At 63.2% G+C, this 24,698-nt stretch overlaps 2 protein-coding genes and 1 long non-coding RNA gene across 6 annotated transcripts in view; 1 reads left to right on the top strand and 2 right to left on the bottom strand.

The window, feature by feature from the left end:
* MMEL1 (membrane metalloendopeptidase like 1) overlaps positions 1 to 4,082 on the bottom strand; it is a 32,015-nt gene extending 27,933 nt beyond the window's left edge. For 3 of the 4 annotated variants that reach the window (XM_081796471.1, XM_081796473.1, XM_081796474.1), the window contains exons 1-2: positions 3,103 to 3,337; positions 943 to 1,109 (exon numbers count right to left, since the gene is read on the bottom strand). In XM_081796471.1, coding sequence (XP_081652597.1) covers positions 943 to 1,099 — 157 coding nt within the window. In that variant the 5' untranslated portion in view covers positions 1,100 to 1,109; positions 3,103 to 3,337. Of the gene's footprint in view, positions 1 to 942; positions 1,110 to 3,102; positions 3,338 to 3,632 lie in introns of those variants that run through there. The other variant, XM_081796472.1, reaches the window with a different exon arrangement.
* Positions 3,501 to 5,509, top strand: LOC145715692 (uncharacterized). The gene is made up of 4 exons (XR_014138132.1): positions 3,501 to 3,583; positions 4,129 to 4,223; positions 4,342 to 4,704; positions 4,894 to 5,509. It is a non-coding gene; the product is annotated as an uncharacterized LOC145715692 (long non-coding RNA).
* TTC34 (tetratricopeptide repeat domain 34) lies at positions 5,490 to 24,476 on the bottom strand. The gene is made up of 8 exons (XM_081796475.1): positions 23,621 to 24,476; positions 17,523 to 18,345; positions 16,067 to 16,292; positions 14,765 to 14,969; positions 13,409 to 13,575; positions 12,136 to 12,406; positions 11,136 to 11,350; positions 5,490 to 8,196 (listed from the first exon to the last, which is right to left on the bottom strand). Exons 1-8 carry the CDS (start codon positions 24,399 to 24,401, stop codon positions 7,669 to 7,671), a joined length of 3,216 nt encoding a protein of 1,071 aa, XP_081652601.1. The 5' UTR covers positions 24,402 to 24,476; the 3' UTR covers positions 5,490 to 7,668.
* Between the last annotated feature and the right edge of the window lie 222 nt (positions 24,477 to 24,698).

Here is a 24,698-nt window from a genome sequence, read left to right as displayed (position 1 = left end):
GAAGCCTCTGAACCAGGTGCTTCCAGCCCAGCGAGCCCCGAACTAGGCTCCTCGAGGTCTGGGCTCCCCAGGGCTCTCTGTGCAGCCAGAGGCTCCTGCCCCTGGAGCTGGCAGTGCCCCCACCCTGGCGGGGGTCCCAGAGGGGCCAGAGACCAGAGCAGCTGGCAGGGGCCCTCCGGGTGTCTGGACAGGCTGGGAGCAGCGCTGGGCTGGGACGCCCATCACATCCACAGGCTGCGCCCACTTCTGGTCCCCGGAAATAGCCTCGTCTAGCAAAGGATGGCTGGTTCCCTGCGGTGCACGGGGCCAGGGCCAGGCCAGTGTCATTCTAGTGACAAAGGCCGTGATGCCCTACTGTGAGCCCCTCTCCGGAGTCCCGTGCCCGCTGCCCTGGGGGTGGGGGTGGGGGGTCAGCACCCACATCCGGGCTGGGGTGGCGCCTGTGAGCAGCAGGGTGCAGCCCAGGTGCAGACACGTGAGCCCCACCCCCGCCAGGCCCCCCACCCAAGCCGGGGACAGCCCCTCCCTATCCACGCGGAGGGGGAACCAGGAGAGGAGTGTCCTTGCGCAGCAGCCCCGGCTGCACCCCCGGGAGCCCGGTCTGACCCCTCCCACCGTCTTGCACCCAGGGGAGCCTGTCTGGGGGTCACGGCTTCTGCAGGGCGGGGGAGGAGGAGCATGGCAGCCGCCTCCGTGAGACACAGGTGAGCGCAGGGGAAGAGCGCGGCTCCCGCCACCTGCCGGCTGGGACCGCAGTGCGGGAAGGGAGGGGGCTGCGCGGAGCCCGCAGAACCGGCCGGGCGGCCGGCCCTGGGCAGAGCCTTCTGGAAGGGGCCGCCGGCGCCCTGCAGGTTAGTGCCAGGTGCGGACCCTGGGCCCCCGCCTGCCCCGTCGACAAGACTGGCGCATCGGGGTGGGTGGGCGGGGGGCGCCTTCACTCACCTCCGCCGCGGGCGGCGTAGAGGAGGCCCAGGGCCACCAGGGCGACACTCAGCAGCAGCAGCAGCAGCAGCAGCCCCCCCTCCAGGAGGCCCGGGCGCTTCTGTCCCGACCAGCCGGCAATCTCCACCATCCCTACGGGGCTCTCGGGCTTCCCCATCGCCAAGTCTCTAGACGGGGGAAAGTGCACAGCTGAGAAAGTCCAAGGCCAAGGGCAAGGGCTGTGTGTCCGGCCAGGGTGGGGAGCCGCGCGTAGAGCCCCTGGGGCCCTGCCTGAGGCTGGGAGGCTGGTGCCGGTCCCTTCAGGACACCGGGCTCCTGTCCCCACCGCCCGGTCCACAGCCGGCTCTCGGCCTGTGTCTCGCTAGCCGGTCTCCCCAGGCCAGAGTCTCTGAGGGCCCGAGGTGCCGGTGGGGGGCGGGGACGGTGCGGCCCGCGGGCCATGGTGGCAACCTCTCCCCAAGGTCGGCTTCTCCAAGCCTGCTCTCCAGCAGGGGTCGTCCAGGGACCACTCTGCTCACAGCTGGGGGTGGGCCCTAGGGACCCGGCAGGCCCAGCTCCCCATGCTTGCCAAGGGGCTAGGGCAGCGGAGCCGGCCTGGGGCCCTAGTGCCCGGGGCTGGGGAGGGGGTCCTGGAGCTACGGGCCCCGAAAACCCTCTGGGAGGTGGCGTGGGCCACTGGGCTTCCCGCCCACCTTTCCCGGCCGGAGCCCAGGAGTGGACCCTGGGGAGACCAGAAGGACGGCTGCCCACGCAGGCAGTGACCATGAAGGCCAGCCCCAGCAGCCACCTGGCCGGCGTGCATCCCTGTGTCCCCCTTCCCCACCCTCCCCTGCCCCCGCCACTCCAGGGGCGGGCAGCGGCGGAGGACCGTCAGGGCTGTGGCAGACAGGAGAGGGCGCGCTGCCTGGGGACAGGCGGGGACAGCAGACCCCGAGGGCTCTGAGGTCTGCGCTCCCTTTGGCAAGTGGGTGTGCACACGCCCCTCTTTGCTGGCGCGCACAGCCCTGCCCCCGGGACGGCTGTGCAGCTGGGAACAGCTGGCCGCTGGCCTGTGCGTCAGACTCCTGGTCCTCAAACACCGTGACACAGCCGAGCCCCGCACCAGCGCCCACGCTGCACCGGGCAGGGCCGCGAGTTCGGGAAAAGCCTGAGGAAGACAACGCCAGTCGGGCCCGTGGGCGGGCAAGCGCGGCTGCTGAGACACGCTGGGGCTGGCGCAGGTGTCCCTACCTGCCAATGCCCAGGGGTCTGCCTGAGTTCTGTCTCCCGCTCTGGGCCGGGGGCGGGGGGGGGGGGTGGGTAGTCCTAGGCGGGTCTTACTCTCCCTGGGCCTCACCCGCTCCATGACCCAAATGGAGAGAAGCCAGGCCTGCACTGATCTCAGCACCCTCCGCAGCCCCCGTCACCTCTCTGCGCACCCGATATGGTCCTCTGCCCTCAGCGCCCGGCAGACCCCTCCTCGGAGGCTTTGCCCTTCCCCCAGACCCTCCCCCCGCCCCTCACTCCCCAAAAGCCCCTGCTCAAGGCCATCTTCCCAGTGGAGCCTTCCCTGGGTCCGTCTTCACCAGCCTGACCCCCGGACCTGATTTCTGTTTTGCCACCAGATGTGCGATTCAGGCTCGATGCCCCTGACTTCTGTTTCCGTGGTCCCCCTCCCCATGGGAAATGTCGGCACCATGGGGGCGCGGGGCTCCGTCTGCCTGGGTCCCCGGCACCCACTCTGGTACCCACGACCCCAGAGGCATCAACCAACGTCCGCTGAACGATGAACGAAGGAACGGGTTCGGCTGGACGGGTCCGAGCCTTGGCTGGGTCTGTGGCTCCGGCCTCTCCAATGGCTTTTGTCTTAGATCAGAACTAGTGAATGCGTTCTCTCCTTCTGTGTCGCTCGCTTCCAGGAACTCGGTTTGGCAGAAAAGTGCGCACACACTTTCATATTGAGGGCTAAGGGCAAAGCCAAGTGCTGGGGAATCAGAGCAGGCCTCTCCAGGCTATGGTGGCCAGCCAAGGAAATGGGGCTCGTCGGAGGGGAACGGTGTGGGCGTGCTCACAGAATGCTCTGCCCGGCCCCTGGGAGACGGGCTGGGTGCTGCTAAGGTGCTCCCTCCGTGCTGCCCAGGAAAGCCGGCCCTGGCAGGCAGGCCCCCTCCCTCGGCTCACCTTCAGGTCACTCGGGGGCGGCCTCGTCCCACGGGCAGGTCTCAGAAGGCTGGGTCGGGCTGGCCTAGAGCTCCCGTGAGCTGGGGCCAGGTGGGAGGGCTCCCAGGGCCGGAGAGCAGTGGCTTCAGGTGGGGTTCCACTGAGGCTTCCGGGCCTCCTTTGTGACGCAGGCGAGGGTTCCCTGGAGGCGGGACCATCTCCCACTCACCGGCAGGGGGTTCCATCTGGGTCTGGTGTGGGGGAGGGGCCGAGAGCAGCTCCTGGCCGAGCGAGGGTCCCTTTGCGGGCCTCTGGCCCTGCGTCCTGCCTCCTCCTCCCTCCTCCACCCCACCGTCCTGAGGGGGTTGCAGGGGCTGCCGGGAAGGAAGGCCAGGCCCTCCCCCCACCCTGCCTGAGAGGCGGGGACCAGAGACCCTCACTGGCAGTGGGGTTTGCCAAGGCCCCGCCGTGGGGCTCTGCCCCTTAGTCTCCAGTGAGATTGGTGGGTTCTGGGGGCCTCGCCAGGTATAAAGGGAGGTGGTGTTCCCTACCCGAGACACCCACGTTCTGCCAGCTTGGGCTCAGCGGCCTCCCTCTGCCCCTGGGGACTCTTGAGGGGCAGTCGGTCCTGGCTAGGGGAACAGGAGAGGCTTCTGGACTTGACAGGGGCACGCCAGTGCTTCCGAGCGTGAACCAGTCACCCGGCTGATGGAGGCCGGGGGCTCCGGGCGGAGCAGGTCCAGCCACAACCCAGGCTTCCGTTCCTCGGGCCCCACTCGGGTGCCAGCACGGTTCTGCTTCTGTTTCAGAACCCCACAGAACAAGCGGTCCCCCAGGCCCCTGGGACTCTGGAAGGGTGTCTGGGCAGGGCCGCCCATGCTGGGCCCTGCTGGGAGATGTCACACCCTTTTGGGGGAGCTCTCTGCTTGCCCCCCCCCCCCCCCGCCCCGGAGGAGGGCAGCGCTGGGGGAGGGGGGCTCATAGCCGACCCCACCCTCACTGCCCAGGCGAGGCTCTCCTCACCCCCCTGTCTGGTCTGTCTCCCAGCACCCACCCCATCTGAAGGCCAGAAACCCAGGCAGAGCGAGAAGCCGGCAGCCTGGGGCACCTGGGCTGCTGGCCTGGAAGGGCACGAGGTCAAGGTCAGGGGAGTGAGCCGCCGGGGGACTGCCCATCCCGGGGGCCTTGAAGCGGGCTGGGGGCCAGCTCGGCCAGCTCGAAGCTCCTTCCCAGAGCATGACGGCCCTGGGGACCCCACAGGTGACACGCTCCAGCCAGAGTACCACCTCTTACCCCGCCACCAAGGCCGCCGGGACGCAGACGCTGGCTGCTGGCCAGAGCCCAGCCCCGCCGTTCCCACCCAAGCTGCCGGTTCATGGGTTCTGTCTGCAGCCGTCCGGAAGCTGTGAGCCAGGGGCCAGCGGGGCGTGGTGCTGAGGCCGACACCATCTGGTGGGGCCGGCAAGGCGGTGCTCGGGTACCTGGCAGCCAAGGGAAGCCACGGCTCCACAGGGCAGGGAGCTACAGACCCCCAGCCTGGCCAGGTCCCTGGGTGCAGAGTCCCAGCCCCCATCCCATCGTGCCCAGGACAGTCTGGAGGGTGGATTTAAGCCTTTTTCCTAGGTGAGCTCGGGGGTCAGTGGGGGCTCCCTGCTCACCCCTGCCTGTATCTTGGGCAAAAGATGTGAGATGGGGGGTTGGAGACCCAGGCTCCCATGGGGGGAGGGGTGGGCACCACCTCCCTCATCGGCCCTGGGACGAGGGCAGGTCTAAGACCCGCCCTTGACTGTCGCCACCCCTGCTCTCGGGCAGGATCGTCTGGGCAGCTCCTGTCCTCTGCACGAAGCCCGGCCCCACCTGGCAGGTGTCTCTGGGCCTCTGCAGGGCAGCGATCAGATCTCCCCGCGGGTCTGCCCACCCGTGCTGTGGACAGCCGCGAGGCGCCCTGCTCAGAGGAGACAATCGGGCTGGAGGAAGTTGAGGACATTCCCAGAGCACTCACAAAGCTCCCGGCCTGTGGGAGCACCCCCACACCCTCCCTGACAGCTGCTTCCTGACATCAGGCCTTGGGTCCCCTGCACAGGAGAGAAGGGGCCGGGGTCTGACTGCCCCTGGTCTCTGTCACTGAGCCACCAAGCCAGTCCCCTCACCTAGAAGAGCCGTCACAGAGTCTGAGAGAACGGATGGTCCGTGCCAGGCGCAGAGGTGTGGTCGGCAAATAGCACACGGGGCACGGGGCACGCACAGGGGAGCTCGGTCACCCAGCGGGGGGTTGTGGGTGACGGACGGCAGCTTGTTCGGAGAGGCTGCTCGTCCGTCTTGAGCTCTGTGGTTGCTGCTTCCATGGTCCCTAGGGTTCTACCCGTTACATAACTGCCACCTTCTTAGCTAATTAGCGATTCTTTATATTAAACCCTTGCCATTGCAATCATGGGTGTGGTTTCCGTCTCGAGTGGACCCTGACTGATACGTAAATTGGTACCAAGAGTGGTCCCTGCCACCAGACCTACAAAGACAGATCTGGGGCCTGGCTCGGTTGTGTCCTTGGGCCTGTCTGCACGGCCAGGCTCGTCGGGAAGGGAGACTTGTGGTGTGCAGGGGCTTCGCGACTGATGGTGATGGAGCGGTCACCGTGGTGGTTGTGACGCACCCACTGAATCAGGGGGCGTGGGAGCCCAGGCCCTGTGGCGTGTGGCCGTTCCTGCAGTGATGGTGGCCGCAGGGACTGTGGCAGGGGGTGGGCTCTCCTGAGTGTCCTGGAGCACACACAGGAAGAAAATGACCAGCTCAGGTCATAGCCCGGGAGTCAGGGGGCTCCATGGCGGCCCTGAGAGGACCCGGTTACGAGCACGGGCCAGTGCTGCTGAATGTCAAACGCGACAGGTAATCCCGTGAGCCGTGTAATTACAAAGTTGGTCGCATTTACAGACACGTCAACTTTCTTGTGAGAAGTCAGGGCGCTGACTGCAAAGGGATGCGACCCTGGAAGTAGGAAGGGGGCTCAGATGAAGCTGAGAACTTGGAACCCCAAGTCCCCGAGCCCCTTTCCAGGGGTGCAGCCCGTCCTCGTGTGGGAGGAGACGAACCTTGTTTTCATCATCAACCCTGAGAGCCTCGTGGGGGTCAGGTGCCCAGAAAGAAGGATGCTCATTCTCTTCAACCTCCATGACCCCCTCCCTCACCCAGGGACTCTAGACCCATAAAAGGGGTGTAATCTCAGCATCCTGGGGGAGGGGGCAGGTACAACGTCTAATCCTGGAGGAAACAGCATATGCACCCCAACAATTGCAAGATTGTGCTAATTCACACAGGGGACCCTGGGAATTCTGTGTGGGAACGGAGTCTGAGGGTGTTAGGCCACGGCGGAGGGAACACAGCTCTGGGCTGGGTCGGCGCTAAGGCCGTGGGCACGCCCCCCACAGACGCTGGAGACGGTGTGCCCGGTGGTTTTGCCAGTCCCCGTGGCCGAGTGCAACCCTCACTCGTGGTCTCTAGTGAAGGAAGACGAGATGCCAGAACTTCCCGAGTACAACGGAAGGAATCCAAAGGCGTAGGATCTGTCCAGTGTGACCATACACCCTGCCCCCTGCAGCCCCCAAGAAGGGCCACAGGACTTGTCTCCCCGTAGCCCGATTACTACGATAGACCGTAGCGTCCCCCACCCTGAACCGTCCTCGTATTGCCGTGTACGTTGCTCGAGGTGTGGTGTGAACGCGCCGCTGGACTTGGGCTCGTTGATATTTAGGACTTTTGCAAGACAGGTGTGTGCAGGGGCCACGCTAATGTGTCTCGTTCCAATTCCGGTTCGTGTGCTGCCGAGCCAAGCATGACATTTAGGATTCTGCAACTGGTAATTCAATTGGTTTGCAGCGTTCTTTGGGTTGAGATCATGCTTTCTTCAACGATGAACTTGAAAGCTTTTCTTCTTTTTCTCGGCATGAACGAGTTTAAAGACCTTTGGAGTTGACAGCAGCAGGACGGCCCAGCGGAGGGACCCTGGGCTTTCTCCACTAAGTTAGCTGTTGGTTCATCCGCTTTATTTTTTGAGAAACCGTGTTTTAGGTTTATTCATTCTTCTATCCTTCTGTTCCTAATTTATTAACTTCTGCTTTTGTCCTTAATTCCTAGCTCCTGATTTCCCTTGCTTTACTGTCTTTTTCTGACTTCTTGAACGGAACACGTACTTCGTTTTCTTTTCATTGCTTGGTAATCTCCTTGGGGCCTGCCCATTCCCTGGGCACTGCTCTGACTACCTCCGGCAGCTGCTTCTCCGCACACGTTTTGTTAGGATTAGTTTTTCAACATTCTTTGATTTCAGATATGATCTCCTCTCGGATCCAAGAGCTGTGTCACCCGCAGGGAACTTTACAAAATTAACTTCCAGCTTTGTCGTCTTGCGATGACGTAATACTATCCATACGCTATCGCGAACGTCTTCTCGCTAACCTGAAACGTGGTGATCCTGTAGACTCTCACTTCCCAGCTGAGTCTGATCTACGTGGGTGAGGCCCACAGTATCCTGCTGCTCAGGAGCCCCAGGCGGGGGGCGACAGGGCGACCCGTGCCCCGGGCCCGGAGAGCACTGGGTCAGTGGAGCCGGCAGCCCAAGGAGGCCTCCCTCCGGACCCTCGCCTTCAGCCTCTTCAGGCCACTGTGCTCGGGGTCTACCAGGAGGCCATTCTCCGCGGCTGTCCAGGCCTCTGCATAGCGCTGCTCCTCCATCAAGGTCTGGCCCCGATGCAGGAACACTTGGGCAGTGGGGTCCCGGCCTGGCCGCTCCCACAGGCTGCTCTGGGCCAGCGCGGGCGCCAGCTCGAGGGCCCGGGTGAAGGCGCCCGTGGCCCTGGCCTCATCTCCCAGGCTCAGCAGCAGGCGTCCCCGGGAGCACAAATCCTCCACCTGCGTCGGGAGGCCACCGTCCCTCCCATCCTCCCGGAGCACACGGTCCAGGTCCCCAAGTGCCCGCTCGAACTCCTGCAGCTCAGCCAGACAGGTGGCCCTCAGGCGCAGGTGACGGGCATCGCTGCTACCTGCGAGGACGGCCAGCGAGCAGTAGCCCAGCGCTCGCCCCGGCTGCCCTGAGTTCAGGAGGGCGTGGGCTTCCCGGGCTGCAGCCTGCACAGAGGGGACAGAGGGACACGGGGCGGGTCGGTCCAGGAAGCTGCGGGCCCCTCACCAGCCCTACACACCTGGCCTCTGCTCCTGACCTGCCAGAGCGGCTGGCAGCTTCAGGAGGGGAAGTACAGGGGAGGGGACATGGGCTGCAAGCCCTCCACCTTGTAACCCCGCCCAGAGGGGTCCCCCCTGGACTCCCTTCTCCTCACTGGTCCTCCCCTTCCTCACAGCCCCACTGCTTCTGCCATCCGGTGAACTCCTCCCTCATTCCTCCCCGCCTCAGCCCCTCTCTGCAGTCACCTCCCCGACGACGGGCCCACGGATCCCACACTGCCCACCTTCCCGCGGCTGCGCTGGCCCCGAGGACCCTCGCGAGCACCGCCTCTGCCCAGCTCCGTCCCCGAGCCCCCTCCTCTGCCCGAGGTCAGGAAGGCGGCCGCTGAGCATTGGTGGGTTTCTCCCTCTGGTCCACGAGCCGCTCCTGCAGAGCCAGACTCAGCGCCGAGAAACTACTGCACTTGCTCCCGCATCGGCCACCGTGACCTCCGGGGACTGGGATTCACTGTGCTTCACCCCCCCCCCCCCCCCCCCCCGGACTGGTAGTGGTGTCGTGAGGAGGGCGGGGCCAGAGGTCAGCGGGCACCGTCCAACCTAGCCCTGCCCACCCCCCCCCCCCCCCGCCCCGCCGGGTACAGCGAGGGGGCTGGGGGGGCCACGGCTGGGGACTGCGGCCCATAGGCCGCCCCTCTGACACCCCCCCCCCCCCCCCCGGCTCACTTTCTGAACCGACGTGGGTGCCGATGAAGCCCACTCTCAAAGCCTGCCCCCATGCGCTCCGGCTCCCCCAGCGCCCCCTGGGATGAACCCCTCTCCCAGGAACCCACAGCGGCTCCCGCTGGAGAACACGGCGCCCCCGGGGCCGGCCTTTCCCGCCGCCCCTCTCCCTCCGCCCCGCGGCGGGGTGCAGCCGAGCCGGCCTCCCGAAGAGGCGCCGAGCATCGCGGGGCCCGCACGGACGCCGTCGGCCTGGGAGGGGGCGGCCCGGCCCGGGGTCCGGGGTCCGAGCGACGCTGCCCGGGCGCCGCCTGCCAGGCAGCCCGGGGGCGCGAGCCCGCGGGAGGCGGCACCTGCCGGGAACCTCGAGGCTCCGGTCCCGGCGGCCGACAGGGGCCGCTGCGGAGCATGCGCCGGGCCGCCGGGGATCGGGGCGCGCGCCGGAAGCGGGCTCCACCTCTCGGGGTCACTTCCGCGTCGGCCCAGCGTCGCGCAGACGCTCACCCGGGCGGTCTGCGCCCCGGAGCCGCAAGCAGCCTGCCGGCCGCCCCTCTGCGCCCCCTGTTCCTGCTCGGAGCCCCCCGCCCGGGCCCCCTTCCCGCTCGGAGACCCCCCCTCCCCACTCCTTCCCGCTCGGAGACCCTCCCCTGGACACCCTTCCCGCTCGGAGCCCCCCATCCCCTTCCTGCTCGGAGAGCCCCTCCCCCCCATCCTTTTCCCGCTCGGAGCCCCTATCCCGGACCCCCTTCCCGCTCGGAGAGCCCATCCCGTTCCCGCCTGGCACCATCCCCGCCAGGTAGTCGGACACCCCTTCCCCTCCCCCCTCCTCCCATCTCAGAGACACCCTCCCCCCAGACCCCTCAGGGGCGCCCAGAGACCACCCAGCTCCCTCCTACGAACCGGCCCAGACCAGTCTCCTCCGTGCCGAGACCCCAGCCAGACCCGTCTCAGAGATTCCCTGGGGGCTCCAGGTCCTGAAGACGGGACCCCCCCCCCCCCCCCCCAAGGTGGCAGCTCGTCCTCCTGCGTCTCTTCGCTGTTTCCACCCCTAATGCCTGTGCAGCCACTTCCTCTCTTAAGCCCCCTGGCTGAAGCCCCCGGTAGGGTTTCCGTTCTGCTGCCGGACCGCGAGAACTAGAACCCACTAGAGTCCTGGGCACAGCGGGCGTGAGGACGTGGGGTACCTGCCTCAGGTCGCAGGGCGCTTTAATTCGTAGTCCCTGGGACTCCGGTCCGCTTGTGCTCTTGGCCTCCCCTTCCGGTGGTCCCTTCACTTCCCTCCCCCTCCCCACAGGTGCAATTCAGCCACTTCCGGGGGGCTGTTCCCCAGCCCAGCGTCTTCCCCCGCCGCCAGGGTTCCTGCCCCCAGCCTGCGGATGGGGCAGCCCCTTCCCTCTGCCCCTGCCCCGCTGGCTCTTCCGTCAGACTGGCCCCCACTAGCCCTCGGCCCTGAAGCCTCTCACCCTCCCCCAACCCCCTCCTCCTCCATCCACACGAGCTGCACTGACCACCCGTTTTGTGGTTTTTGTGAACTTTCTGAACGTTTTCCTACCTCCACGCCTTTCCCTTGGCCTGTCTGTCCCCTCATGGTTTCGCCTCCAGTGCCACCTTGTTAACCCCACGGCCCTGTCTCAGGGTCTTTTCAATCCCGGTACTCTCGAGAGTGAACCCTCCCGCTGCCTCCCCTGAGAGACGAGGCCCACAGCGCTGCTGGAAGGCGCTCGGTGTCTTCTCGTCGACTAGACAGCGATCGGAAAATCAGCCAGCCGGAGGCGGTGACCCCAGCCCACCGCCCCGCCGTGGTGCCCCGTCAGCTCACGGCCTGCAGGAGCCCGCCTTCCTGCCACGCTCTCACTGGGAGGGACGTGCCGCTCTTTCCCCGACCTGGGGTTGGAGCGGGCTTCCTGCGAGGGCCGCTGCTCCTGGCTGGCTTGGCCGGCTCCGACCAGGGGTCCCCTCTCTCTCCCCGGCCCTGTCACTTGTGGCTCATATGTCTCATGCATACGAGGGAGGTTGCTGGGGTCGCTGGCCAGACTGGCTTGTGTCCCCATCCCACCCCCACCCCCCCACCGCAACTGAAGTCAGGCAGACGGGGAGGGCAGGGGAGGGCAGAGCCGCCCGGGGCGAGGGGCCGGGGCGCCGGGCGGGGGCTCCGTGGGGCGCACCTGGGTGAGGCTCTGCCGCTCCGAGGCCTCTAGGAGTTGCAGCAGGAAGCTGAGTTCCTGGGCGTCCGCCTCTGCCAGGCACTGAAGATCCCGCGCGGCGGCCGGCACGTCTCCCTTCTTGAGCTGGAGCAGGCCCCACCGGGCCCGGGCCGCCGCCGACAGGGGGGTGGCCTGCGGGGCTTTCTGCAGGCAGGCGCCAGCCTCCTCATAGCTGCCTGTCGGCGATCGGGGAGGGACGGTCACGGGGGGGGGGGGGGGGGCTGGGACGGGGGACGGGAGAGAGAGGTGGGAAGCTGGCCACAGCCTCTCTTGCTCAGTGCCGGCCCAGGGAGAGGCCAGATGATGGAGGGGCTCGGCTCCGGGAACAGGAGACGCCGACACCGTGCCAGTCGCAGCTTCCCTGTTGGCCCGATCCTCCCCACTTGGGGTGGGGGTGGGGGTCACGAAAGCCCCTGGCATGGCTCTGAGCCTCACAGTGGTCACCTGGAGGGTCTCTCCTGAGCACTCACAGGAATTTATACTCTACTGCAGGGCAGTCTAGGCCTTGAGGAGGGCACCTCACAGGCTTGGGTGGGACAGTGACAGGCCAGGGAAAGGCAGGCTGCAGAGAGCTCTCCCCTTTCACGTTAGTGCTAGAACAACTTCAGGATTTTGCCCCGCGTGGGCGTGAGGCCAGCCCGCCTAGGGCAGGGCCTGGTGTCGCCGGACCCTGGTGCACGCGAGCTGCATAAACGCACGAGCCGCCGAGGAGGCCGCGGTGTTGCGGTCCTTTTGTGAAAACCCAAACCGCTCCTTTGTTTCTCCTCCCTGCAGGGGGCCCTGGTGGTGACTGCGAGCTCTGGACCCTTACACCCCAGGCCCCACGCGGGGACCAGGTCACAGGGCTGAGGTTTGGGGTGGAAAGGACCCCAGGAGGCACTGAATCCTTTCATTTTACAGAACAGCACCAGGAGTGACGGGAGCCGGACACCCGCGTGCCCCGAACCCGGGCTGAGCGTACCCGCTGCCGTGAGCACGTCTGCCAGCAGGATGTACCAGCCCGGCTGCCCGCCATCGATTGCGACCAGCGCCTCCCCGGCCGCAATGAGGCCCTGGGCGTCCTCGTCGCTGAGGGGGGCCCCGGCGTCCGACGCCTGGCTCAGGAGGGCCCGGCAGCGGGAGGAGAGGCCCTGGGTGATGAGGGCCTGGGCCTCTGGCTTCAGAGAGCGGATCTCAGGGACCGCTGTCCTCGCATCAAGCTTCAGAGCCAAGAGGATGTCGTCCACGGCCTCCTGTGGGGAGAGCGGGGGCAGAAGGCGTCCCCGCGGGCGTTTGTCAAGTGTTCTCCCAGGGCCTGGGCGCTGGCCGTGCCAGAAGGGGCACGTAGCCGGGCCGCTGGCTTTGCACGATAGGACGGCCCGGCCGGCGAGCCGCACAGAGCAGAGCATGGGGAGCTGCGGCCAGGATGCTGGGGTTCCGGAAAGGGAGGGATGGCTGGCACCAGGGAGGGCACACTGAGGAAGAGCCCGCCACAGGCTGGAACGGAAGCCAGGCTGCCAGTGCCCTTGGGGGAGACTCAGGACTCCCGAGGGGCAGACGCCAGCACCGTCTCTAGAGGCTCTCAACTCAGCGTCTGGGACCATCTCTCCTTGCCTCCGAGCACACGGCCCTTACACGGTTAGGAACCCTGGCAGGCAGGCCACCTCTGGGCTGCAGCGCCTCAGGGCGGCCACCTAGCTTCAACCACCGGGCTGTGACGTTGCTCTTGGCTGAGAGGTGCCGTTGTCCAGGGCCGTTCAGCTGTGGCTGCCTGTGTGCAGGTTTTCTCTGGGAAAAGCCCCTGTCCTGGGTCTGCCAGTGCGTCCCCTCCCACCTCTGTCCCTGCATGCTGACCACCCGAATCCTTGGGCTCTGTGCAGACGGCTCGGGGTGGTTGCCAAGAAGGCAGCTGCGGTCTTGTTATGTTAAGCTGAAGGGGGGGGGGTCTAGTAGCCCCGAGGGCTTGCACAGCCTGAGCTCACTGAGGCTGGGAGGCACGGGGGCTCTTCAGATGAAAGGGACAGACTTCCTGAAACCTGGGATGACGGGACGTGATGATGAGTGTCCCGGGAGCCCCCGTGCAGGAGGAGTTTTAAGGGGCGTCTCACGCTCAGGACGGTCTGGCCCTGCTCCCTCTCCCCTTGGGCCCCAGAAGGAAAGCGGTGTCCTGGTTCCTCCCGGGTGGCCCTCCCCCAAAGCACTGTTCCCCTAACCCCGCTTGCCCAGTCCCAGGCGGGGAGGGGAGGGCCTGGTACCTTCTGCCGGTCCAGGGCCAGGGACAGAAGTGCCCGGCCGCACAGAGCCTGCACGTTCTTCGGCTCAGCCCGCAGCACTGAATTGAAGTCAAACATGGCAGTCTTCTTCTGGCCCAAGAGCCCATAACAGTGGGCCCGGATGAGCAGGGACTCAACTGCTTGACTCCCTGGAGGAAGGGGGTTGTGGCATCAGGACGTGGCCGCTGTTGGGCCGGGGGGGGGGGGGGGTACAGCATCTGCCCCCATCCAGCATCTGCTGGTGCCCAGCGGTGGGGCAGGGCAGGGGCGCCCCAGCTTCGGGGCCACCTTGGGGAGCTCACGGACCCCTGGGCACCAAGACACGATCTTGTGTCTGGGTTGACCTGGGGGCACTGGCTGCGGGGCACAGGGAGCCCAGCCATAAGGGTGGCATCCGGGAGGGCTGGTGGACAGTCCGACAGGGGTCCCAAGAGGAGGGGGCACTGGGGCTGCATCTGAGGTGAGGCCAGCCGAGCGTCCCGGAGGCAGACGGGTCCTCGGGGCTGGAACAGCTGGACGTGGGAAGGTGCCAGGTGGGCAGGGAGGAGCCCTCTGAGTTCTTGGGCCCCTCCCCAAGGAGACCGCCACCGCGCTCCCTCTGGTCGTCTGTCCAGTGATGGGCAGAGAACAGCACACCGGGCCCTGCAGGATGCTCTGGCTCACGTCCCCTTCCCCACTAGTGCGTGCAGGCCGTGAGCCCTGCCGTCCAGTCCTCACCACCCCGGCCCCTCAGCCCGGCGTCTCCATCACCCACTTTGAGAAGATGAAAACGAGGAGATGCTTAGTAAGTGCAGAGCCAGGAATCCACCTGACGACCCGATCCAAAGTCCGCACTTTGAATCTCCACGTGCCCCAGGAATTTGAGGCGCGTCCTTGGGGACGCCTCTCCCCTCCAGCATGCGCGCCCTATGCCACCACATCGAGAAGGCCCCACTTCAAGAGGCCCCGTCGCCCAGGATGGCGCTGGCTGGGCAGAAGGTGACAGCAGGCTCGCTCCTACAGACACACCCCCACTGTTTCCAGGAAGGGCTGAAGGGGGCCAGGACTCTTCCCGGTTGGAGGGAGGGGGCCAAGCTGGGGGAATGGCCTCGTTCCCTCCTGCCCACAGGGCCCAGGGTGTGTGTGTTGGGGGGGGTCCCGGCTCAGGTCCCAGCCGGTCTGGCCGGTCTCCCAGGTTTTTTAGCATGCTCGCCTGGACGGCTAGGGGCTAGGGCAAGGCGTGAACCAAGAGCGTGCTGGGATCCCTCAGGTCTCTGACCCCCTACCCCCGCGTGGCTCATCTTGCCCCCGTGTACCCGGCACAGGATGGGAACCCCGGGGCGGGCGGGCAGCTCCTACCTGCAGCGAAGATGGCCAGAGAGAGGTAGGCGATGGCCTCCCTGGTGTGGGCCGCGCCCTCGGCCCCGCTTGGCCGCGCCCGCAGGATGGCCAGGGCCCGAGCGTGGCAGTGACCCCGCAGCAGCTGCCGGTCCTCGTGGCTGAAGACGTCCAGGGTGGGCTGGAGGCAGGCCGTGTCCCCGGACTGGACCACCTTCTTCACCAGCTGCGGGGCAGGGCAGTCACCGGGTTGCCCCCTCCCCCCTGCGCCGGATGCCCGGGCCCCTCCACCCCCAGGTCCCCTCGCAGGGGGGCAGGGGCGTGGCCCACGAGGTGGAGCTTCCAGGGGCGGGGCTAAGGGGACCGGCTCCCGCCTGGGTCGGCGCGTTCCGGGGCCGAGAGCGCCGCCGGGAAGGGGGGGACGCGCTGGGCTGCTCGCCGTGGGGGCGGGGGTCCCAGTGTCCCCGAGCCGCACCTCCTCCTCCGAGCCACGGAGGCCCACACGCTGCAGGTCCAAACGGGAAGCGCGGGGAAAGGGGGCTCTCAAGTCCTAAGGGGACAGAGGGCACCGGAGTCCTTCGGAAGGCGAGGAGCAAATGCCCTGGGACCCGAGCCCGTTCCGGGCGGAGCGAGACCCGGGTGGGCGTGGCCGCGGCTCTCGGAGCCGCTGGGTCCCCCAGAGAGACCCGCTGCTGCCCCTGCCGGCCGCTCGCTGAAGACCCAGGTCCCAGAGCGGAAGGTCCCGGGCATCCTCCCCGCCCACCCGCGTGGCCTAGCGCACGGAGACAGGGAACCCGAATGTCTGACCCAAAGCCTGACACCTTCCCCTGGAACATGACCTCGGACCCCGGTTCCAACGGGAAGCCCTCATGCCACCTGAGGGAGGTGAAGTCCTGCTCTTCCTGGGAGCAGAGCGGGTGTCGGAGAGGGGCGAGGCCAGCAGCACCTCTGCCATCCCCCTCCCTGAGCAGGGTCACCTCCAAGCCTAGTTCACTTGGAAGACTTGGGGTGAAGCTCCGTCTACACCTGACTCTTGGCCCTTTTCCTTCATAACACAAGGAAAGCAGCTAGGAGGCACCTACTACACGCGGGAGACCTGCTGGGCCCTGGGGCACCTGCTCTAGCTGTTTCAGCAAAAACCCGTAAGTCCAGGGCACAGATGAAGAGACTGAGGGTCACAGAGGCGAGGCGCCTTGCCCGCGGCGGCAGAGCCCGGGGCTGGGACGAGTTCTGCCCGCTCCGGAGTCCAGGCTGAGGGTTGCAGAGTGAGGCCAGAGGGCCTGGTGCCCTCCAGGGGGCTGTGGCCCAGTGGGGCCTCCTCACCTGGTGGGCGTCATGGAAAAATCCCCTCCTCAGCTGCAGCAAGGCCAGTCTCGCCAGCACGGGGGCCGCCCCGGGCCTCTGGGAGAGGGCCACCAGCAGGGCCTTGTGGGCGTCGTCCAGGCGGCCCAGGAGGTACAGGGCATCGGCCCCCAGGAGGCCCGAAGCCTCGTCTCCCCTGTCCAGCTCCGTGAGGAGCGTGGCCAGCTGGTACACGCCGTGGGCATCGCTGTGGAGAGAGTAGCGGGGGGAGAGCTGTGCCCCTTCCACCTGCCCAGTGAGGCGGGCCACGGGCAAGTTCTACCGCCGGCACCTGGTCCGCGCACCTCCCCTCCCACCCGACTACAGAGGCCCGGTTCCTGCCAGAAGGCCCCTCACACACGTGGTGTCCAGAGCTCCAGCCGCCCTCTGACGTGCACCCTGGGCGCTCACTCTCTGCCCTGTCCTGCCACGGAGCCTGGCATCTGTCAATTCCCAGAGACAAGAAGTCCCAAAGGGCCCCCAATCTCATTCGGGGAAAGTTCCTCCTCAGCAGCACATTAAAGCGATTTGAACTGAGCATCCTGGAGGCAGAGGAAGGTGTGTGTGTGTGTGTGTGCGCGCGCGCGCGCATGTGCAGGGTGGGTGGTGGCCGTAGAGCCGACCTCAAACACTCCCCCCACCCCTCCCGGCCCAGGAGGCTCCCAGCTCCGTGCTGTTAGCTTTGCGGAAGCACGTTCCTGCCCCCTCTCAGCAAACAGAATTGCAAGTCAAAACAGCTGCAGATTCACCCACTGACTGAACAAACCGGCAAAACATCTGCAAAACAAACATCAGGGCGGGGGTGGGGGGCTGAATGGGCAGGCAGGCGGCTCCTGGGCTCAAGGGCCTCCCAGGGGGCGGTGCGCCCGGACTCAGAAACCCCACCTCCGCGCGCATTCTCGGGGCGGAAGGAACATCGTGGAGATGTTGCGTTATAACAAAGGGCAAAAGCTCTAGGAACGCGCGGGGAATGTTCCCGGGGTGCGCTATCCAGCTGCCCCAGAAGGAATCTAGGGGCCAAGGAAACGTTCAGGAGCTGCTGAATAAAAAGCAGTGGGCTAAAAATTGCACACAGAGCACACACTCTGGTGAATTCTATTTTGTGTGTGCACCGGGGAAACAACTAGAAGGGAACGTTATCGGTGCGGTGGTGGGCAAGTCGTACATTCCCATTCCCATTTTTGAGTTCTTAAATTTCTAGGGCCATTAGCCCACAAAACATCACATCGTTTGAGACTGAGAGTCCTAAGACCTGGCTGGGCTCCGCGCTGAAGCTGCCATCCATGATTTAGGGATCCCCCCCCCTCCCCCCCCGCCCGCGGCTGCTTCCTGCCTCAGTTTACTCATCCGTAAAATGGGAAGACGCACAAACCCTAGCTACCTCGCAGGAGACCAGAAAGAAGCAGCAGCCCCGGGGGTGCACCTGGCTAGTTTTTACCCTTCCTGCGCGGCGGGGCTGTGCATCTCGGCGGCCTTCCTCCGGCGGCCCGGTGCGCCCCTGTGTCCCAGGTCTGGCCTCCGCTGCAGCATCTCGCGGCCCTCCTCCCGCAGCACGGTCAGCAGCAGGCCCCGCTGGTTCCAGGGTACGTAGGCCTTGGCGACGAGCAAGGCCTCCTCGGGTTGCAGCCGGCTGGCGGTGACATAGTCCAGCGCGCCCAGGAACGTGCTACCCGTCAGCACGCGCAGCAGCCCTCGGCCGCACAGCGCGCGCACGCAGCTGCCCAGGTGCGGCGGTCCGTGCTCCACCACCTCCTGGAAGTCCTCCCGGGCGCGCCGCGCGTCGCCGGCGTGCAGCGCGCAGAAGCCCCGCAGCGCCAACAGGGGCGCTCTGTCCCCGGCGCGCGCAGGCCGCAGCCAGCGCTCGCACAGCGTCCGGGAGCCCGCCGTGTCCCCGGCCAGCAGGAGGCACTCAGCCAAGCGAGCGCCCAGGGCCGGGCGCTCCCCGGGCGGCGCAATGCGCAGCAGGACACGGAGCGCGCGGGTCACCGGGGCCAGCAGCTCGCGGCCCGAGTTTTCGCGGAGCTCAGCGCGGCCCCGCACGGCCTCCTGGAAGTGGACGAAGCCCACATCCGCCGCCTCCTGCGCCCGGGCCCGCACGCGCTCTCGGTCCCCAGCGGAGAGCACCGCCTCGAACTGCCTCCGCGCCCCCGAGGGGCTCTGGCGGAAGGCCTCGTGCAGGTCCCGAAGCAGGTCCCGGGCCCCACCGTCCAGGAATAAGGCCGCGGCCGCGCGGGTGACCAGCAGGGCGGCCAGACGCTCACCTGGGGAGAGAAACAGAGGCACTGGTCCTGCCTGTTGGGCCACATCCTCCGGGGTGTCACCTATAGCCCCCGACCGTGCGGCGCTTTGGACCCTCTGGAGCACCTCGTGGCATCTCCCGAAAGTGTCCCAGTAGCCCAGGACATCGCATCCCGAAGATGGACCGTTAGTGACAGGGCAGAATCGGGCGCGACAGCCGGGGCGCCTGTCCGGCAGTGTTCTCTGCCCGCGGGTTCAAAGCCAGTCTCACCGCTCAGCCCACAGGGAAATTTAGTTAGAAAACTTCTTTACTTTTTAACGATGGATTTGGGGATTGAGTTCCCTCTCTGGGATCAGGCCACCCCCCGGGGTCAATGCGGAGGTTCTTGACCCTGTGACCTTGGTAGGGGATGGCTGGAACTTCAGCATTCTGCTGCTGGCCTCCTTTGGCCTGGGTTGGGACCCAGCGCCTCCCTCTGGAGACGAGCCCCAGGTCACGGCCAGCGAGTAGAGGATGGATACATCCAGTGCTGCTTACACAGTGGGGGCCTTGGGCCATTTAGGGAATCTCGCTGTGCCTCAGTTTCCTTTTCGGCTTTATAATGGGGTTAAAAATGGTCTACACACGAGGCGCCTGGGTGGCTCAGTCAGTTGGGCCTCTGACTTTGGCTCAGCCCCACATAGGGCTCTGTGTTGACAGCTCGGAGCCTGGAGCCTGCTTCGGATTCTGTGTCTCCCTCTCTCTCTGACCCTCCCCCACTCATGCTCTGTCTCTCTCTGTCTATCAAAAATAAATAAATGTAAAAAAAAAAAAAATTAAAAAAAAAAGAAAAATCTCGCACCCTGAGATCAACCAACCAACAAGGTCACCGTGTCTAGTCTTGGTGGCAAAGTAGGATGCTTTGGGCCTTTCCTGTCCTTTACTCGTTTCTGAACAAAATTCTATGCCTGAGTTTTACAATACTTCACGTCCTAGGGAGTTGCGGTAGGCGGAGAGCCCTTGGGGCCCGTGGGGATCTGCTACCTATTTACCCACATGGAAGTGTGTTCTCTGTTCTTCTGAGGCTCCAGTTACCCAATCAGACTTCCAGACACTGTCCCACACGTCACCAAGATTCTGCTCATTTTTCTCGTGTTCTTCATACCGGATAATTTCTATCTTCACCTTGACTGGCTCTTCTGCTTTCTCCAATACGCTCTGCATTTTTCAAATCTAGAATCTCCGTTTCATTCTTTTTAAAACCAGTGTCCATTTACCGCCTCAGATTCCACATCTGTTCATTCATTGTAACCGTATTTTCCTTTGGTTCTTGAATCGATCTGGAATAGTTCCTTTCAAGTCCTTAGTCTGCTAAGTTCAGCACCTGGATCATCTTGGGCTCAGTTTCTGTTGACTTCTTTGTCTCCTGACTGTGGCTTCCATTTTATTTCCCAGTTTCTTTGCATGTCCTGTTGGTGTTTTGTAGAGACTCTGGATTCAGTTATGTTCCTCCGAAGGGGATTTTGTGTCAGCAGGCAGTTACAGTGGACAGGATCAACCCCCCAGATTCCGTCTTCTCTTTGCTGGGCCCAGCTAAAATCTCTGGTGAGTCCTTGAAGCTCCCAGCAGCTGCTCTTTCAGACCACCCAGTCTCTCCCACGGATGTGCAGTTTGGTGGCCCATCAGGGATTCAAGTGGATTTAATACACAGATTTGGGGTCTAACCCCCTCTGTGGCTCCCCCCTCTTCAGGACTTTCCTTCTAAACTTTCCAGCCACTTTTCTCAGCCTGAACTCTGTCCTGCAACCTCTCAACCCCGTACAACGGCAGCTTCCTGTTTTACTTGGCTAACACATGGACTGAGGGGGCTTCCTCTGGCAAAAAGCTGCAAGCCTGTGCCTCTCGCGTGGTGTACATTTGGTCACCGTTCGGTGCCTTCAAATGATTGCATTTTATATTTTGGCCAAATTTTATCACTGTTACCTGTGGGACACAGTCCAGTCAAGCTCGTCCACCATTATGGAAGCCAGACGCTTCTATTGTGAGACTTAAACATTTCGACAATATGGGGGGATATAAATGCTATTCCACTGTTGCTTTAATTTTAATTTTCCTGATTACTAGCGAGGCCAATTTTTAAAATTTTAATTATTTTTTCCAATGTGGTGGGTGGAGAGTGGTATCTCATTGTTTTAATTTGCATTCATATCATTGCCATGATGGTGAACATTTTTCATATTTCTTTGCCATCTGTGTTTTCTCTTATGGGAAACGCTTTTGCCAATTCTCATATTGAATGTTTTTTCTTATTGATATGTAGGAATTCTCCAAATACTCTAAGTAGTCATCTTTTGCCCATTGTATATTTTGCAAATATTTTCTCTCTGATGTCGATTTTCCTTTAATTTCCTATAGTTGTGGGTAAAATGGAAGCTTAAAATCTTAAATTTAATCAAACACAACAAATTTCCCTTTGTTTCCACTTTCTGTGTCTTAAGAAGTCCAGCCATCCACAAGAAATCAGAGTGGCGTTCTCTTACATTTTCTTTTAGAAACTCTACAACGTAGCTGTCACGTAATCCACCTGAAATTTACTTATTTTTATTTTTTTGCAGAATCAGCAGCATCCGCTAAATAACGGTCGTCTTCTTTCCCTATAGACCTGTGATGCTCACTCTCACATATCAACTTCTGGATGCCCACAGGTCTGTTTCTGGCCTTTCGAATTTGTTTTATTGCTCTTTCCATCTGTCCCTGAAGTCAGTAACCTTTGATATTGGTTAGTATAGCTTTGTATTGACTGGTAGGGGAAATCTTTATACCACTGTCTTCCACTCCATTTTCTCCTTCTCTCTCCCCTCCCCCTCCCCCCCCCCCCACCTCCTGCTCGTCTCCTTCCCCTTCTTCTTCTTCTTTGTCTTGTCTGCTATTGTTTTTTTGCCCTTCTATTGTAATACCAACTCTTTCTAACAATGAACATTGGATATCTACTTATATGGGTATTCTTTATTGTTTTTAAATAAAGTTTTATAATTTTCTCCACAAAGTTTTATAGCTCTTTGAAACCAATTATTTTCCGTCGCTACAGTGAGCGATATATTTTCAAATGATAAAGTTTATGTTTGTTGCTCGTGTCTGTAAATGTCAGTGCGTTCTGTACCTCCATTTAAATTCTGTCCCTATACCTAATACCTTTTTGCTGTATCCGTTGGCTTTCTGCATAGCTAATCACATTGTCTGGAATAACTTTGTTTCTTCCTTTCTAGTCCGACATTTATTTATTTTTATCTTGTTGCATTGGCTAGGATCTCTAGTACAATCGTGGACACAGGGGAGGCGGGGAGCCACCACATTCTTGACTTTAAACGGAAGACTTCTCCCAACCGTTAAGTTGACATTTGGGTCAGGTGTTGATAGCATCTTTCTCAGTGAAGGACGTTCCCTTCTATTCTTTGCATACATTTGTCAAAATTGTGTTAAAAATATTCCAGACTGCTTTTCCTGAGTTCCTTGCGACGATCATACATTCTCCTTTCATTAATGAAGGTAGTGGATAATACGATCGTGGACACGGGAAATTGTAACTCCCCTGTTATTTCACTGAGTTTTGGCTGAAACACGCACCAAAGCCTGTTGCCGTGAGTCGGCAGTTGTATTGGCTACTACTGCTGTGTGACAAACTGCCCCGAAACTTAGTGGCTGAAAACAATGACCGTTTCGACAACCAGAAGAGCCCATGATTCATTCTCAGTTTGGGCTACTTGGGTGGAGGTGAGCAGTTCTGGTGATCTCACCCGGGCTCCCTCATGCCTACAGTCATCTGGTGGCTTGCCTGGGCGGGAAGGTGTAAGGTGGCCTCACTCCCAGGCCCGGGGCCTTGGTGGTGGCCTGGTGGAGCCTCCCTCTCCGTGTGCCCCCGTGGCTCACTGGTCTAACTTCACGGCCCCGGGGGTGTGGCTGGATCACCCCCGACGCTTGCTGTGTGCGTTCAGCGAGGATGCACGTCAAACCTTAAAACGTCTGCCCACCTAGCGTTCAGGGGAAGGCGGCTGGCACTGCCTTTCCCCATCTCTAGGTGCCCGGCTGCCCCCGTCTCCCTGTCTAGACCCTTAACTCTGAACCCCTTCTTTGTGTGTTGGATTCTGAAACCTCTTCCTAAAACCAAGCTCCCTCTCATCTCAAGGCTCATGTGCTCAGCCGCCTAATGACATGTCCACATGACTGGCACAAGGGACATGTTTTTGAGTGCTTAATGGGTGACACCATTTTAAGCGTTGGACACATATTTTCACTGAACCGCAACAGTGAGCTTCAGAGGCCAGTGCAGCCACCAGCCCCACGTGCACGTGGGGAAGGGTGGGAGAGGCCGCGCGGCCGGGAAGGATCTTAGAGGATTTGTGGCAGGGTGGCGTGGGGCTCCTGGGACTTCACCCACTGACCCACGCTCTGTCCCAGCCCCCCACCGGAGGAGGACCCAGTAAACGGACCAGAGAGGAGCAGTATCTCAAACTGGGGGTGCCTAAGTCCCCCATGGCCCCCTTTCCCATCTGCTCCCGGTCCTCCTCCCGGCCCGGTCCTCCTCTCGATCTGGTCCTCCTTCTAACCTGGTCCTCCCCCAGCCCGGTCCTCCTCCCGACCTGGTCCTCCTTCTAACCTGGTCCTCCTCCTGCCCTAGTCCTCCCCCCAGCCTGGTCCTCCTCCCAGCCTCCCGGCCTCTTAGCATCTTCTGTGATCACTCTGGCTCCCTCGGCACATCTTGCACACGGCAGACAGAAGGAACTAGAAATGCAGCCGAGAGCACATCTCTCCGTAGTTTAAAACTCTTCTATGGTTCCTTGCTGCTCTGGGGGTAAAGTCCAAAGTCCTTTCAGGGCCGGCAGGGCTGAGCCACAGCTATCTCTTCAGGGCCTCCCTTCTCCCTCTGCTCCTGCCCCCTGACGGCTACTACGGCTCCATTCAGTGGCACGGACACCCCAAGTTCTGTCTCTCTTAGGGACCTGCCATGTTCTGTTTCTGCTGCCTGGCACCCTTCAGTATTAACTCAAATGATACCTCCTCCAAGAAGCCCCCCACTGACCACCCAGCTAGAGTGGCACCTTGCACGGTCCATTTTTCTAAGCACATTTTTTATTTGTTCCTTTTCTTGGGTGCTTTGTAAGGGCAGGGGCTTGTCCATCTGGTCACTGTGCTGTCCTCACTCCGGGAACACCCCCCCCCCCCACCCCAACACTGCACCGTAACCAGCCCTGAAGCACGCTGTGAAGGCTTGGCTGGGCGACTTCCACCCGGCACGTAGGGGACAAGAGCCACACTCTTACCTTGGGGGCCGCTGCCCACCAGGTCAGACTCCAGGGCCCGGCTGCACGCTGCCCGGCAGTCCTCATACCTGCCGCTGCGCAGCAGGGCTTCCGGTGACAGGGCATGGCTCCAGGTGCCCCCGGGGTCCAGGGCTGCCAGGAGTCCCCGGCAGGCGGTCTCCTGCGGGCCGGTGCCGTCCTCTGCCTCCCGGCGCCCTGAGATGTAGTCCTGGAGGGTGCCGATCAGCACGGGGAGGTAGGGCTTCTGGTGGGTTCGAACGAAGGCCACGGTCCGGTCTGCGTTCGAGGCAAAGGCCTGCAGATAGTCGACCGCGCCCGCGTCGGCCTGCAGCCCGGACAGGACGCGGGCCAGGGCGCGGGTCAGCTGTAGCTCCAGGGCTTGCTGGCCGTGGGCATCCAGCAGGCTGTCGCAGCGCCGCACCACTTCCTCGTGGTGCCCGTGTGCCAGCAGGCCGGCCAGGGAGTGCAGGACCGTGGCCGGGTGGTCCGGGCAGAGGGCGGCCAGGAACGCGGAGGCCAGGGTCCCCGTGAGGGACACAACCGCCATACCGTCCCAGTGGATGGGCGGGATCTGGCTGTCGCCCCGGCACCAGGCCTCGAGCGTGGCCACCACCGGCGCCCCCCGTGCCTCCGCCAGGGCAGCGCGGACGCTCCGCAGGGCCGAGGGGGCGTGGCAGCTGAAGGCCGCCAGGTAGAAGGCGGTGGCCAACGGGGGCTCTCCCAGGGCCAGGTGCCGGTCTCCCTCCCGGCAGAGGCAGGCCACGAGCTCTTGGGCCGACATCACGCAGTGCCCGCGAAGGGCCCGTGTCCAGTCCTCACGGGCACCTAGGGTGGGGAGGGGGTTGTGTGGTTAGTCCGCAACCCTCCCCACTGAGACCCCAGTGTCAGGGCCTGCGGGGTCAGGGACTCTAGGCCCTTGCCTCCCCCCCCTCCGGCCCCCACCCAGGCGGAGGACCCCTCAGGAAGGTGGAACACACGACCCCCTCCCTGTCCTGGTCACAAGGGCCACCTTCTCAACTGTCTGAATCTGCAGAGACCCGCCCAAACTCAGGGCCACACCTCTGCCCACCTCCCCAGT

The sequence above is a fragment of the Panthera onca genome, chromosome C1, assembly GCF_046562875.1.
Source record: "Panthera onca isolate mPanOnc1 chromosome C1, mPanOnc1 haplotype 2, whole genome shotgun sequence".
NCBI classification, from domain to species: Eukaryota; Metazoa; Chordata; class Mammalia; order Carnivora; family Felidae; genus Panthera; species Panthera onca.
The sequence above is the reverse complement of the archived record's forward strand: the minus strand, read 5'-3'. Positions and strand labels throughout refer to the sequence as shown.